At 35.8% G+C, this 17273-nt stretch overlaps 1 protein-coding gene across 4 annotated transcripts in view; it reads left to right on the forward strand.

Moving 5' to 3' along the window:
* The window catches only part of PPP3CC (protein phosphatase 3 catalytic subunit gamma), a 110621-nt gene that overhangs the window by 32993 nt on the left and 60355 nt on the right, over positions 1-17273 (forward strand). For all 4 annotated transcript variants that reach the window (XM_027853847.1, XM_027853849.1, XM_027853846.1 and 1 more), the window contains exons 2-3: positions 11152-11349; positions 11659-11783. In XM_027853847.1, coding sequence (XP_027709648.1) covers positions 11152-11349; positions 11659-11783 — 323 coding nt within the window. The remainder of the gene's footprint in view (positions 1-11151; positions 11350-11658; positions 11784-17273) is intronic.

Here is a 17273-nt window from a genome sequence, read left to right on the forward strand (position 1 = left end):
TATTGATTCATGTGAGAATTTGCATCGAAGACTTATATGACTGGGGGAAAAAGGAAGGAAGGAAACAAGCATTTACTTATTTGTTGGTGAGGCAGTTGGGGTTAAGTGACTTGCTCAGAGTCACACTGCTAGTAAATGTTATGGGTCTGAGGCCAGACTTGAACTCAGGTCCTCCTGACTCCAAGGCCAGTGCTCTATCCATTGCTCCACCTAGCTGCCCCTGAAACAAGCATTTATTAAGAGCCTCCTATGTACCAGGCACTCTAAGTGCTTTGCAAATATTTCATTCAGTCCTTACAACAACCCTAGAAAGTAGATTCTTTTGTGATCCTCATTTTACAGCTGAGGAAACTGAGAAATACAGAAGCTAAATGATTTACCTAGGGTCGCACAACTAGTATGTGTCTGAGGTCAAATTTGAACTTAGATCTTCCTGACTAAAGATCCAGCACCCTACCCACTTTGCCATTTAGCTGAGGTAGTTGGATCATTTAATGAGTAAAGGTACCTCCGTGCAAGTTTAGAACTCTAGTGCAATGAATGACTCAGAGACTAAGAATTCAGATAAACAATCTGTTTAATAAAAACATAGTCAAATGTTCTCAGGTTAAATTCAGTTTCTGAAGGTGGTTAAAAAAAAGTTCAGAATGGTAAAATCAGATAAAACCACAGCAAGGAATTTAAAAACAGTCAGCAAAAAAGGTTTCCTGTGGTCTCAGGAGCTTTCCACCAAAGATCTATAAACTGCTTTTAAGATCTTCTTGTCCCAACGGCCAACAGTTGGGTCCCAGATCAATATACCTAGGGGCACACTTAACCCAAATTAGCCCATGTCTGCACCACAACTTCCTGACTCACAACAACTGGGGCTGCTAGTGTAAGAATGTGGGGAGGGGTTATGTCATGCCCCCCAAATTCCACCAGTGTCCTAGCCTATAACAAAAAGAAAATAGATGAACACCCTAACTGTTGTACTGTTGTTCAAAAAATATTTTTAAAATCAGAAGACTTCTGTATGAGGTAGACTCTCTTTGGAGGAATTTTGAATTACAGCTCTGCCACTTACTATCAATGTAATCTTGGGCAAACCTTGGGCCTCAATTTCCTCATTTGTAAATGATAAGGTGGTTGTGCCAGATGACCTTTATAGCCCCTTCCAACTTTAGATCTATAATGCATTGATCCAAGTTATTATTCTAACTTTTATAGATAAATGTGAACTAGAATTACACGAGAGAAACCAGATCAGTTATTCTCTACACTGTTAAAAGATTGTCCTTGTGCCTATGAGGTTATTTGTCTGTTGAACTTTAAGGAGAGTTAATGTTGGTTGATTGGTTATTAATAGTATATTTTAATTATTTAAGGAGCCTAGAGATAAGTTAGATTTGAAAGCCAATAAAACTTTCAGGTAAATCTGAAAGTTAGCCACAGAATTTCCTGTTGTCTCCCAGAGACTTTTCACAGTTTATAATTACAAATTAGATTTTAGATGCAGTTTTTTAAGTGATGTAGCTAGAAGGCAGTTTTGGGAATGGCTCTGTTGAATTGCCAGGGAATGTTCAAATTACTGAACATTGTGCTCATTTTACATGCCAGCAAGGTTATGCATAAGATTCTGCAAGCTAGGCTTCAGCAAATGTGAACTGAGAATTACCATAAGAGCAGGCTGGTTTTCGAAGAGGCAGAGGGACTAGAGACCAAATTGCCAACATCTGTTGGATTATGGAGAAAGCAAGGGAGTTCCAGAAAAACTTATACTTCAGCTTCATTGATGACACTAAAGCCTTTGACTGTGTGGATCACAACAAAATGTGGCAAGTCCTCGAAGTGATGGGAGTACCAGATCATCTTGTCACCTTAGGAACTGTGTGTGGGCCAAAAAGCAAAAGTTAGAATCATACATAAACTCCCAATTGGCTTAAGATTAGAAAAGGAGCGCAATCAGGCTGTATAGTGTCACCTTATTTAGCTTATATGCAGAGTACGTCATGCAAAATGCCAGGCTGGATGAATGAAAAACTGTAATGAAGGTGGCCAGGAGAAATATCAACAATCTCAAATATGCAGACGATACTACTCTGATGGCAAAAAGTGAAGAGAAATTAAGAAGCCTCTTGATTGAGGTGAAAGAAGAGAGTGTAAAAGCTGGCTTGAAGCTGAACGTTAAAAAAAAAATAACCTAAGATCTTGGCAACTGTTCCAATCACTTCCAGGCAAATAGAGGGAGAAGAAATGAAAGCAATGTCAGATTTTGTATTCCTGGGCTCAAAGATCATTGCAGACGGTGACTGCAGCCATGAAATTAAAAGATCCTTGCTCTTTGGAAGGAAAGCTGTGGCAAATCTGGACAGCATACTAAAAAGCAGAGATATCAGTTTCCTAACAAGGGTCCATATAGTCAAAGCTATGTTTTTTCCATTAGCAGTGTATGGTTGTGACAGTTGTCCTGTAAGGGAAGTTGAGGGCCACAGAATTGATGCTTTCAAATTGTGGCAATAAAGAAGACTATTGAGGGTTCTTTGGACAGCAAGAAGATCAAATCAGTCAATACCTAAATAAATTAATGCAGGCTATTTACTGGAAAGTAAATACTGAAGCTGAAGCTTAAATACTTTGGCCACATAATGAGAAGACTGATCTCATTGGAAGGGACCCTGGTGTTTGGAAAGATTGACAGTAAAAGGAAAAGGGGAGGCAGCTAGGTGGCGCAGCGGATAGAGCACCGGCCCTGGAGTCAGGAGTACCTGAGTTCAAATACGGCTTCAGACACATAACACTTACTAGCTTTGTGACCCTGGGCAAGTCACTTATCCCATTGCCTAAACCCCCCCCCCAAAAAGTTACAGAAATAAATGTTAAAAACTAAAAATAAATAAATATTTTCAAAGGAAAAGGGGATGGCAGAGGATGAGATGGATAAATGGTGTTATGGAAGCAATGAACACAAACTTGAACAGACTTAGAAGAGGATAAAAGGGCCTGGCATGCTACGGTCCATGGGGTCATGAAGAGTCAGACTTGATTGAACAACAATAGCCATTGAGAAATACTATATTCTTTTTTTTTTTTTTTTTTGGCTCAGCAGTGGGGTTAAGTGACTTGCCTAAGGTCACACAGCTAGTAAGTGTTAAGTGGAGAAATACTATATTCTTATTGGTTAACATGGTGAAAGTACTTACCAATGGGATTCAGTTATCCTTTTATTCTTATTAGTGTCCTTCAAAAATCATGTTTTCAAATTATCTCTGTAGTTTAAATTTATATTCAATGCTTGTGACAAAAAGTTCATAAATTAGAACATTAAATAATAGCTTTAACTGTGGATTAGTTTCTTTTGGGGAAGAGGATATGTTCTAAAGTTAGCATGTCTACTTTTCTGCTGTCCCCTAAGGACTACTGAGCCTTGCCATCTGTGCAGCCAAATTCTTCTGTATGTGTTATCTTCCTCATTAGAATGTGTGTTCCTCAAAAGCGAGGACCAACTGTCTTACTTTTTGTATTTGTATCCATAGTACTTAGCACAGTACTTTATATATAGCAGACTCTTAATAAATACTTTTTCATTTATTTGTGTAAGGAGAAAAGTCCTGCATAGCACCGTAGCATAAAATATCCTAGAAAATCCTTGAATTGTTGCTCACTTATAATATATAGTTGCTTATCTATAATATTTTATATATATACACATGTGTAATATAGATCTCTTTTTTAAATTAAGTTTTCTTTAAATGATCAAGTATTTATTCTGGGGAGCAGGAGGGACTTTACCACAAATAAGCATAGTTAAGTATAACATGTCTAAAGATTATATAAAGTGTTAAACAATTTAAATAGTTTTTGTTGGAAAGGGCCTAGGTTCTCATTTTTTTTTCTTTTTGATGAGGCGATGGGGATTAAGTGACTTGCCCAGAGTCACACAGCTAATAAGTGTTAAGTGTCTAAGGCTGGGTTTGAACTCAGGTCTTCCTGACTCCAAGGCCAGAGATTCACTGTGTCACCTAGCTGCCCCTCTAGGTTCTTTTTAAAAGGAGTTGGTCTGTATAGGAACAGATGGACCTGAGATGGTGGTGATGGAAACGGTTAAATGTAAATTTTATTTTTTCTATAGCCAACATCTAAACTTTACTTCAGGGAAGAGAAACCAGGACTTTGATTTTTCTCAAATTCAAAGAAAAAAAAACATAGGTAAGGAAATCAAAGAAAAAAGGCCAAACTTTTGAAAGGACTTCACACAAAAGTGTGATTTTATTAGAGGATGGTCATACCACCCCCATAGCATTGTCTTCTTGCTTCATCTTGAGACTGCTGCAAAAGATACAAAGAAGTCAAAGGCAACATGAGAGGAGCTTGCTACTAGACCAGGAATGCTTAGAAGACCAATTGAAGTTGTTCTTCTCCTTAGTTTTACCAACTAAAGGAGAATAAATAGATTGCAAATATGTTAAAGAGCAGATTCCAGAATCATACATGTTCAGTGGAATGCTCAGACTATGAGAGGCTCACAGTAACTGAGATAGACTGAGTGAATAGGAGGTTCATTCTGGGGCTTGTGCTGTCCTTTGTGAGAGGAATGACAAAGGAGGGAGCACCAATCACATCTGCTGTCTCATGACTGAAGTTGATATTACTCTGTTTCAGATGGTTAAATGGCAACCCATTGTTGTGTTTATGTAGAGCTTTAAGGTTTGCAGCCATTTTATATGCATTGTCTATATTTACCTTCACTATCCTGTGTAAAGTGTTTTTATTATCTTCATTTTACATTTTGGGAAACTGAGCTTCAGAGAGATTGTGATTTCCCCATAGTCACACAACTAATATATGTCATCAGAGTGGCTCAGAGTCTGGGACCAGAAGTTAGGAAGACCTGAGTCAAATTAAACTTCAGACATTTAACTAGCTATGAGCTTGCCTTAGGTAAGTCATTTAACCTCCATCTGCCTCAGTTTTCTCATCTGTAAAATAGATCAAAATAGCACCTACCTTTCAGAATTGTTGAATAAGATAATATTTATAAAGTGCTTTATAAACCTTAAAGTGTTATATAAATGGTGTTTGTTTATTAATTTATTATTATGTCTCAGGTGATATTCAAACTCAGCCAGGCAGCATATACTAGATGGGCCAAACCATTGCCACCAGCTCACCTACCCTCTTCCCTCAAACTCCTTTGTAGGCACCCCAGGACCCATTGCCCAAGAGTTCCTGTAATAAAAGTCAGCCCCTGCAGCCATCATCCAGGGGAGTAAGCCCTATACTGATGGGACTGGGCAGTTGCCTTTGTAAGTGCTACAGTAATTGCCTCCCTAGCAGCCCTGTCTCCTAAAGGGCCCCCCAAAGTCCTTGGCAGTATCAAATAGTTGAACTTCAGAAACTGGTAGTTTTATTGATAGAAGTGACCCTAACAATATATTACATCTACCTTAGTGTTGCCCCCTAATGGCCACTGAAATTTCCATCTACCTTGCTGAATTTTTCTATATGTTGTTTCCCCTATTAAAATGGGAGCTCCTTGAGATCAAGGACTATCTCATTTTTTGGTTTGTATCCCTAGTGCTTTGCACATAGTAAGTGTTTAATAAGGGCTTTTTTATCCATTCATTCATGGAAAATGACAAAACACTACAGTACAAATGAAACTATCCATATTATCATTTTCTACCTGTTTTTATACTTTCAACCCATCTCTTTATTAAAAATAAAAATGATGTAGCTAGCACCTGGCAAATTTGAGGGCATATATAGGACCCTAAATTATTCTAAAACACTTGGAAATTCATCTACTTGATTTATTGCTAATATAGTTGAACAGTTTTGCTTATTTAGTAATAGCTTACAAAAGCTAAGTGGGGGATTAGCTCAAATGGTAGAACGCTTGCTTAGCATTCGAGGGTAATGGGATTAATGTCTTCATCCTCCAGTGAGTTTGGGGTGTGAGGGTGTTCAGGAGGACTAGCACCTCTTGTGTGAGGACTTGCCAAGTCCTTTTTAGGGCTGCTCATCTACCTTTGGTGTCTACCTAATCCAACTCTCACCTGTGGCTCCAAGAAACTGTAGCATGCACAACAGCCATACTAGGGTAAAATAGTCTTGGCAAATGGGCTAAACCAGGTTGAGGGTAACCAACAGGCCTCAGAACCCATCAGTGAGTTAGGGGGATGTCTACCCCAAGCAAAAGAAGACTTCCCCTGGTGGAATGGGCAGATGAGAACAATTTGTTTCAATAGCCATGAAGATAGCTGAAGCAGGTCCTGTGGAGTGCTTAGAGATTGGTCAGACATAGAAGACACTAAGGTCATCCACTGCATCTTGGGTCATCACCAGTTGTCTTGATTTTTGTCTTGCTGTTGGTCTTTGATAACTATGGAAGAGAGAGTGAGGCTGATGACTTTGTGCAACTCTGCCTTACTTAAATCCAGTCTACATGCTAGTCAAGATATCACCCTGTGGTGTCGTTGATCGTCTTCAAACACTCTTTGACCCAGCAATACCACTACGTGGTCTATTTCCAAAGATGACTAGGGAAAAAGGAAAAGAACCTATATATTCTAAAATATTTATAACAGCTTTCTTTGTGGTGGCAAAGAACTGGAAATTGCAAAGATGCCCATCAATTGGGGAATGGCTAAGCAAGTTGTGGTATATGATTGTGATGGAATACTACTGTGCTGTAAGAAATTATGAGCTCAATGATTTTAGAAAATCGTGAAAAGACTCACACGAAATTAAAGAGTGAAATGAGCAGAACCAAGGGAACACTGTATACAGTAATAGCAATATTGTTTTCAGAATGACTTTGAGGGGGCAGCTAGGTGGTGCAGTGGATCGAGCTCTAGCCTTGGAGTCAGGAGGACCTGAGTTCAAATCTGGCCTCAGACACTTGACACTTACTAGCTGTGTGACTCTGGACAAGTCATTTAACGCCAATTGCCTCGCCAAAAAAAAAAAAAAAAAGAATGACTTTGAGTGAATAAATTATTTTGTCTATTATAAATACCCAAATTAACTATAAAGGACATAGGAAGAAAGACACTGTCTGCATCTAGAGAAAGAATTGATAAATAGAAGTATGTATAGAATAATTTTACATATATATACCTTTAGGCTGGGGAGGAGGAAAGAAAAAAATTTACATGATAATTTTGTTGTATATTTGAAAGGAATAACAAGTTGTGCATAGTAGATTTGTAGTTTGTGTACAATCGTCTTTTTATCTTGCTGTGTTACAGAAATACTTGTTTTATTCCATAAATTAAAAATAAAGTTTTAAAAATTTGTAAAAGGATAAATAATGGCTTAGAAAATTTAGAGCAGCAAACTTAAAATGTGTTTTGATTTGAAAGTGTGCTAGTAGTTTTAATGATTTGGATTTCCATGTTATAACAGATAACTACAGCTGTTTTGCTGCTGTTTGCCACTTTCTTTGTATCCTGAGGCAAACAAGAAGGCGCCAAGCAGAATCCTATACATCTTGGGTTTCTGAATGGAAGCTAGTTATGGCATATTCCCTCTTTAGCATCTTTTTCCTCTTCCTCTCTTCTCCTCCCCTCCCCACTCTAACTTCTCGGCTTCACAAGATATTTGACTTATCTTCTGTCTCCTTTGATGTCCAGCAAAGTCCCTTGTTGTATTTATGTGTGTATTTGTTGAAAGTTCTTAGAGAGCCAAACTTGTTTAATTTATTGCCCTTTTAAGCTGTAGCACTTAGCACAGTGCTTGGGGGCATGGTTGGTGCTTAATAAATGCTTGTTGATCAATAAGTTGTATTAAACTGTGTGGGACCTATTTTAAGAGATACAGTTATCCTGTATGAGCTATTTCTGATTTCAGTTATATAGTAGACTGTTGAGACTGCCTAGGTATTCCTTCTTGCCAATCTGAAGTCGAGAGATCCTACTTGGCTCAGTCTAATAATGCTGTTCTATTTTTGGCACATCTGCCTTAGGAGACTTATGCCATAGATCCTGTATTAACCACTGTACTTCATACTCAAATTAACTCCATTCATTGTTTCTGTTTTGTCCTTGTCCCATTTCTCTCACCTCCCCTAACCGTAACCTAGTTTAGACTTACTTTTACATGCTTCCTTTTGCCTTATTTAAGAAAGAAAGCAAGAAAGAAAAGAAATTATTGCTACTCGATAACTGGAGAAAGAGTAAAGTTAAACAGATTTTCTTTATCTTCAGATTGCTTCCACTTAGATTACTTTTTCATGTTAGGTGAGAAATCTGAATCTTGCTTACTTTCTGTCTGACAATATCTCATTATTTGGGGAAGGAAGAGTTTCTTCTCTGTTCTCTTACCTCAGGGGTTAGCAGAAACATAGGATTTATTCCAGCAGAACACTTAAAAGTTGTCTGCCAGGTAATGATGTTTTATCCATAGCAACTCAAACAACAACAACAAACCCAAACAACAAAACCCCCACACAAAGTACAGCTGGGTTGTGATGGAACAAATATCTCATCAATGAAATTTTATATTTTTCAAGAAATATTGGAATAAACAGTTACAAAAATAGGTTAAAGTTAAGTGTTAACACATTTATGGCTTTTTACAAGAGGGCCACCTGCTCTTTGCCATAACGTCTTCATATCAAAACTTCAGGTTCTACTTCAATTTTAGACATCACTTTGACTGAGAAATAAAAGGTTTAAAGTAGGACAAATATAATTTAGGCTTTCCATAGGTGACTTGTCCATTTCTTCATTATCAGAGGAAGAAAGATGGGGTGATTTGATTTGAATTCGACTAAGTTGAGATAGGCAACGAGACATAAAAGGGAGATTAAGTATGAAACTTCACTTTGTTCTTTGGGTCTTAAATCATAAGAGACTGATGATTTTCTAGGGAGACAGCCTCAAGAAATCTTATTTAGGTGACTCGTATTTCTCCTTTGTTTCTTGAGACACATTTACTTTCCCCTGCTTTCTGGCCCTTCTGCAGCCAAGGTTCACTGCCCTCATTTCTTTGTGTAATCTTTAATGGAGACAGACCAGACCATGCTCTCCCAGTTTAGATACATTTGAGCAAATTTATTCATGACTTTTCATTGTCTATTTCTTCCTGCTACCATAGAAATTCATCAGCTAAGTAAAATATTAGCCCCTCTTTCATTTGTTTTGTAATTGAATTGTCGTTTTAAATGACATTTTGCTTATTTGTCTGGATTGTGAAAATAACACTTCATGACTGCAAAGATCCATTATTTCCTTGGTGTGATTACTCCCTCTACAAAAATACAATGCTACCCCTCTACAATTGTTGGTAGATACTCTGTAATAGTTTCTGTGGCTGAAAATTTCCTCACCTTGAAGCATACCTGGGATGAGGGCTTAACGTGGCAAGTCTATAATCAGTCCATCACTGAACCTTTACTTGAAGGCTTTCTAGTTTAGTAGGACTTGTTAGATCTTTTTACTCTAAGGTGAAGCCTTTGAACACTCAGGATCATTTCTTTACCATGATGAGACCTTGAAGATGGGGAGGATGTTAGTGGAATAATGTAAATCTAAGACTAAGAATTTTGACATCTATACAAAGTAATGCTCTCTTATTTTATTGTTTTAATAACTGCTGTAATTTCTACAGTAGTTTCTTAGTAGTTAAGGAATGGGATTCTTGAGGAAGCTTGTCATAAGGAAAGTATTTTCAACTTCTAAAATCATGCAAAATATGACTAGAATAAGCCATTTTATTCCTGCTACCTATTTGGGTCTTTTTTTTAACCCTTTCATAGTACAGGAAATGTCACTTTAAAGATACTTGTATTTAATTGAGCTCCTTTCTTTTTGAGAAAACTTGTGACTTTCAGGTTGTCACTTAGGAAATATGAAATAAAGTAGGCTATATTTGTCAATATATTTGACATTAAATTAAACTATTTAATTTTAAAATGTTACATGTTTTTCCTAGCAAGATTATTCATTAATTGTACTGTCATAAATACTTCACTCCACACATATAATTGAGACAAATTGTCCACTTTTCAGTTGTACGATCAGAAATGGGTTGAGTTGACTCTCACACCTGCCAAAGTCAAAGTGGGCAACAAGATGGAAAAGGGATGATTAAATATGAAACCTCTCTCTTTGGCATGCTTGGTCCTTAAGAAACAGAGCTATCCCTTTTATATCTAATCTTTTCAAGCTTACGTTTATTGGAACAACAATTTATACCACCAGATCAGTGATATTCTTGATAGTAATAAAATATACCACTCTCTTTCTAGAGAACTCTGTAATCTTTTTATGCATAGGGTAGTAACTTGAACATAAGTGTTTAATAATGCTTGTTAAAATAAATAAAATGTACTTTATGTAATTTTGTACTTTGCCTGATCTGGAATTTATGGCATCATAGGATTTTCAGTCTGGAAAGGACTTTAGTACTTATGTAGTCTAATTGTCTTATTTTAGCTGTGCAAAGTTAGATAGTAGATGGCACAGTAAATGACCATTGTCCTTTGACTCTAGATCCATTGCTGTGATCGCTAAACTAATTCAAATTGAAAGGAACTGTTCAAGCATATGATTTCATTGGGACAGCTCTGTGGACATCGTCTTTGAGCATTGTAATTTTTCCTTTTTAATCTTCTTAAATGAAGAATTTTATAGTTTGAGGTCACTTTTTTTAATCCCTTGGTAGAATGTAAATTCCTTGACTGTTTTGTTTTTTATTTTTTTTCCTACAGAACATAAAGCACAATCAGTGCCTTGAACATAGTGGGCACTTAGTAAATATTTGTTGTTTTTGGATTATATTTCTTTTTTCAGATAAAGATGCATTTATGTAGGAAAGTCTTCTTATATTTTACTTGTTTAAATCAGCTTCAAATTCAGGAAACATTTTAATTGCCTACTGTATGCTAGATAAAAATCTTTTATGACCAAATATGACAAATATTACTTTTGTAATAAGTTGTTTTAAAACTGGCTTTGGATTTACCTGCAACCTTTCTCAAAAACAATAAATGGTAAGATTTATTACACAGGATCTTAATATGCAGAAATTTTGCATTATTCAATTTTAGTGTTATAGATATAGAATAAGCACTGTGTTAAATAACCACAGAGAGCATACATTTGTAATCATAATATTGCCACATTCTCTAAACATAAGTATTTTTATTCTTTTGTTTGTTTCTAGCTGTTCCTTTTCCTCCAACTCATAGGCTCACAATAAAAGAAGTGTTTGAAGATGGAAAACCTAGACTTGATATCTTGAAAAGCCATTTGGTGAAGGAAGGTAGACTAGAAGAGGATGCAGCCTTAAAGATAATCAATGATGGAGCTGCCATTCTGAAAAATGAAAAGACTATGATAGAATTGGAGGCACCTATCACAGGTCTGAGAAGCACTTCCATGATGACATATATGGGTCAATTTTGAGGCACTAATACAAGTACTGGTTATTCTTGTAGAAGAAATATGCTATGCTAATTTTTTTGTTATGGTGAAATATTGTTAGCATTACTATAGTATTTTCTTGTTCATTAAAAAAAGTCTGAAAGATCTATAGAAGAGCATTTCACTATGCCAAATTGAATATAATTTTGTAAAATACTGGTCATAATAATAATTCCTTTTGTTATAATGCCTTTTTTCTTCTGAAATTGTAAATATTATTCCCTGTATGCTCTCTTCTTTTATCTAGTGTGTGGTGACATTCATGGGCAATTCTTTGACTTGATGAAATTGTTTGAAGTTGGGGGATCACCTGCTAACACACGCTACCTCTTCCTGGGAGACTATGTGGACAGAGGTTACTTCAGTATAGAGGTAAAAATTAAATTGGAAAAATAAATAAAACAGATTTGTAAAAAATTTGGACACAGAATTATGACATAAAAGACAAAGACTTTTCTTTCTTTTTGGTTTAGTGAAGTGATTGAAATAAGAAAATTAGCAGCATTTTAGGTCTTGTTACTTTTTGTAAGTAAATAGATAGGAAAAAAGGACTTTAATAATATTAGGCAGAAATTATTTCTTATATAACAATAGGACTCACATAAAGGATTAAATTAATTCAATATTGCAAATAATTTTTTTAACTAACCTGCCTTCCCTGTAGCTAACATACAGTTAATAAATAAATGGCATAAGTCATTATTTGTCATGAGCCATGGCTCAATTAATTGTTCTTATGATTATCTTTGACTCATCCTTTTCCTTCACTTTATATTTAATCAGTTAACAAATCCAATAATTTCTTTTTTTTGTAAATAGTTTTTATTTTTTCCAATTACATGTAAAGATAGTTTTCAACATTTATTTTTTGTAAGATTTTTTTTTTTGGGCGAGGCAATTGCCCAGGGTCACACAGTTAGTAAGTGTCAATGTCAAGTGTCTGGTCTGAGACAGGATTTGAACTCAGGTCCTCCTGAGTCCAGGGCCGGCGCCACCTAGTTGCCCCAATTTTTTTTATAAGATTTTGAGTTATGTATTTTTTCCCTTCTCCTTCCCCCAAGAAGGCAAACAATCTGATATAAGTTATTCATATGCAATCATGTGGAATATATTTCCACATTAGTCATGTTGTAAAAGAAGAATCAGAACAAAAGAGAAAAACCATGAGAAAGGAAAAAAAGCAAAAACAAAAAAAAAGTGAAAATCATATGGTTTGATCTACATTCAGAATCCACAGTTCTTTCTCTGGATGTGGATAGTATTTTCCATCATGAGTCTTTTGGAATTGTCTTGGATCATTGTGTTACATTACACATAATGTTGCTGTTACTGTCTATAGTGTACAGTGAAGAAGTAACTTCACCCAGCATCAGTTCATGTAAGTCTTTCTAGTTTTTTTCTGAAATCTACCTGCTCATTATTTCTTATAGCACAATAGAATTCCATTACATTCACATACCACAACTTGTTCAGCCATTCCCCAATTGATGGGCATCACCTTAATTTCCAAATCTTTGCCACCACAAAAAGAGCTGCAGTAAATATTTTTGTACATGTAGGTCCTTTTCCCTTTTTTATGATCTCTTTGGGATATAGACCTAGCAGTGGTATTGCTAGATCAAAGGGTATGCACAGTTTTTATAACCCTTTGGGGATAATTCCAAATTGCTTTGTAGAATGGTCGGATCAGTTCACAACTCCACCAACAATGCATTAGTGTCCCATTTTCCTCACATCTCCTCCAATATGTATTATTTTTCTTTTCTGTCATTTTAGCCAATCTGACAGGTGTGAGATGGTACCCAAATCTATTAATTTTACCTGAAAATATTTTGCATCCATTACCTCTTTTCTATTTCTATTGTCCTACCTTCATTCAATGCCCCCACTTATACCCCTCCACTACACACATTTTTACATGTCTTCTTGTCTCCACTCAAATAATCTTATGTGTAGACCTAGTCATATTGCTCTGCTGAGATATCTTTACCTGTTTCATCTTCTTGACCAAATCAAGCTCAGAATTTTGCCATTTGACAAGGGCATCCACAACTTTGGACTGCCTTGACTTTCTGTCTTTGCATCATGTTGCCTGCTACCCCTTCCTACTTTCTTTACTTTAGATGAATTCAACAGCTTTCTTTCTCTAGTCCTCTAAAAAGTCTTTCCTGCCCCCAACTCCTCATTTGTTAATTATATTTCCCTATGGACCTCACATGGCACATTATTCTGTACCATCTAATGCATTTATCTTGTAATATTTTATATTGTACCTATTTCTGTTGCTTGGTATCTGATCTTGGTACCTTCTAGACATAAAGGACTAGAATGGTCTAGTCCTATTTTGAAAGGACTCTTATCTTATCCAGTTTATGATTTCTCCAGCACCTAACATGATACTTCCACACAGTCACATAATAACATTTTGTTGATACTGGTTGATGATTTGGTTAAGGAAACCAGAAAAGAACTATATCACAGAAACCAGGAGAAAATATAATAAAACAGGAGGAAGTGGTTAGCAGTATCAAATGCAACAGAAAGATAAAGGAAGTTAAGAACTAAGAAAAGACCATTGAATTTGGTAATGAAGAAGTCTTTCTGCATTTCAGTAGAGTGGCGGGGTGATGAGGGAGTAGGAGCAGCTAGAAGTTTAGAAGTCTAAGGGACAAGGAGTTAGTTTAAGGACATTGCAGGGTCAAGGGATGGATTTTCTGTCATCTTATGATAAGGGGAAACTGAACATGTTTTAATCAAAGGATAAAGGGATCATGGGAACAGGAGAGATCGAAAGTAAGGAAGAAACTTAATTTCTTCCAAGCTACTATCCAGTTTTCCCAGCAGTTTTTGTCAAATATTGAGTCCTTCCTTACAGTAACTGGAATTAAGGGATTTTATTGAACAATGTCTATTTGCTTCTGTGTGTTGTGTAGTTAATCTCTTCTATCAATTGACCTTTTTTTTTTATAAATCCAGTAAAACTCATTTTAGTGATTAATACATTCCTAAGTATAACTTCTGTAATTATTTTGAATGGAATTTCTCTTTCTAGCTCTTCTTACTGTGTTTTGTTGGTGGTGGTTGTTCAGTTGTTTTTCAGTCATGTCCAACCCCATTTGGGGTTTTCTTGGGAAAGATACTGGAGTGGTTTGCCATTTCCTTCTCCAGCTCATTTTATAGATGAGGAAATTGAGACAAACAGGGTTAAGTGACTTGCCTAGGGTCACACAGTAAGTGTCAGAGGCCAGATTTGAACTCAGGAAGATGAGTCTTCCTGACTCCAGGTCCAACATTCTTACCTTCTGCACCACTTAGCTGCCCTCTTTTGTTAGTTATATGTAAGAAAGCTGACAATTATGTGAATTTACCTTATATCCTGCAACCTTGCTGATGTTACTATTTCAATTAATTTTTAGTTTGCTCCCTAGAGTTCTCTAAGCACACCATCATATCATCTGCAGAAAGCATTCATTTTGTTTTCTCTTTGTCTATGCTCATTCGTTCAATTTCTTTTTCTTGCCTTACTGATATAGCTAGTGTTTCTTGTACTAAATAGTTAAATAGTAATGGTTTAGATAATAGGTATACTTGCTTTACCATACTTTGCTGATTTTACTGGAAAGGCCTCTAACTTTTTTCCATTACATATAATGTTTGCTCTTGGATCTAGATAAATACTGTTTACTATGTTAAGGAGCAGTCCGTTTGTTCCTATGAATCATTCTTGCATTTCTGGAATAAACCCAATCTGGTCAAAGTATATGATCTTTCTAATAATTTGTTTTAAGCTACTTACTAATACTTTAAAGTTTTACATCAATGCTCATTAGGAATATGAGTCTATAGTTTTCTTTTTCTGCTTTGTCTCTTATTTTGGTATCAAGACCATTTTTTGTCATAGAAAGAGATTGGAAAAGTATCTTCTTTTCTTACTACAAACAATTTAGAGAGCATTAGAGTTAATTTAATTTTAGTGTTTAACAGAGTTTACTTTTTATCCATCTTTTTTGTGGCTTAAAACAAAAATTTTATTTATATAAGAAGGGATAAGGAGATGAATAAACTCAAATATAGAGAAGATACTTTCCATGCTATTTTTTGAAGTCCCTGAATAATTTTCTTGCTCTAACACTAACTGAAATAATTTAATACTACATTTGGTATGGTTTTCAGTTGCTTGATATCCTTGAAAGTTGTAGAGATTCGGAATATTTTGCTGTCACTTAATAAACTATTATTGAAAAATCATAGTCATTTAGCCTCCTCAAGCAAAAACAGACATTCTGTCCAAGTTATGTAATAGTCCCAACCAGTGATGGAACGATTTCATGTTAGTAAGTTATTTCATTTTAGGAATGTTGCTATGAAGTAGCAGGACTTTCTTTTCATATGTCACAGTTCATTCCAATGGATATGACCAGATCTGTGTTGTACAGTCATTTTAACAATCAGTATCACAGGGAGGATTGTATCACATACCCAGACCAGTGTGAATATAAGGAACCAATGCCACCGTGATGAAAAAGAATAATGTAAAAATCCAGGTGAGCAGAATTTTCTGAGCCAGGGGTGTTTCAGTGAAGCAGCTTAGAGGAGTTGCTGCAGACAACTGAAAAAAGCAAACACACTAATACCCCTTGAGTATTGCTACTAGCCATAAAACAGAGCAGGTGCCTAAATCAGGGATTCATAAGGTTGTATCCCCAAGAACTTCACAATCCTTTTTCCCCATTAAATTCAGAATTTGTCACATGATAATTAATGGGGACAATAAAACCTACATGCTTTTGTTCTGGATCCTAGAGCTGCCAAGTTAAGATTTCAGTCAGTCTCTTCCTTAGGTGTTGCAACATCCAGGTCATGAGAAAAAAGGCATGATCAGTGAAGCAAGGTTTTGGAGACACTGAGATTCAGAGCACAAATAGAGGGGCTAGTCCTGATAAGAAATTGGACATCTACTTCATCCTCTGAAATTAGAGAGAACTGTAAGAGGAGGGGTGAATGCAGATCTTTTGACATGTACAGCATTGGTGTCATACAGAAGGGGATCCCTACAGTACATACTGACTTAGAAAACTACAAATTAATATTATATGATGCATTGTACATTTATTTTTGTTAAGCATTTCACGATTGTATTTTAACCTGGTTCCGATGTGCTCAGAAGTTTTTGCAAACTGAATGCACCTGATACCTCTGGTATAGAGGATTAAAGATGAATGAGCTGAAAGTGAATAACTTCACTTTTCTCACAAATAAGAAGCAAGAGAAGAAGTTGGGAGTGGGGTTGAGAAGTTGAGGGAAAGATTTGGAACAGCTGATGAATGAATGACTAGAAAGATAGTGGAAACTATAAATATATCTTCAAAACCATTTTGAAATGTTAATTCATTAGAGAAATATGGTACCTGTTGAAGACAGATGTTAAACATTTTTAAATTATAAAAGCTATAATAGACTGTAGCCATGCCCTGAATAACTTTACCCTGACCAATGTTATTTTTCAATAATATTACTAACAATGGCAGAAACTGGGCATAGACCATCATCTTACATCTTATACCAAGATAAAGTCAAAATGGGTACAGGATTTAGATATAAAGACTGATACTATAAGCAAACTAGGAGAGCAAAGAATAGTTTACCTTCTAGATCTATGGAGAAAGGAAGAATTTATGACCAAATAAGAGATAGAGAACATTATGAAATGCAAAATGGATAATTTTGATTACATTAAATTGAAAAGTTATTGCACAAAGCCAATGCATCCAAGATTAGAAGGGAAGCAGAAAACTGGGAAGGAATTTTTACAACCAGTGCTCTGATAAAGGTCTCATTTCTAAAAGACATAGAGAGAACTGA

This window comes from Vombatus ursinus, unplaced genomic scaffold (assembly GCF_900497805.2).
Source record: "Vombatus ursinus unplaced genomic scaffold, bare-nosed wombat genome assembly UNPS02010219.1, whole genome shotgun sequence".
Classification (NCBI taxonomy): Eukaryota; Metazoa; Chordata; class Mammalia; order Diprotodontia; family Vombatidae; genus Vombatus; species Vombatus ursinus.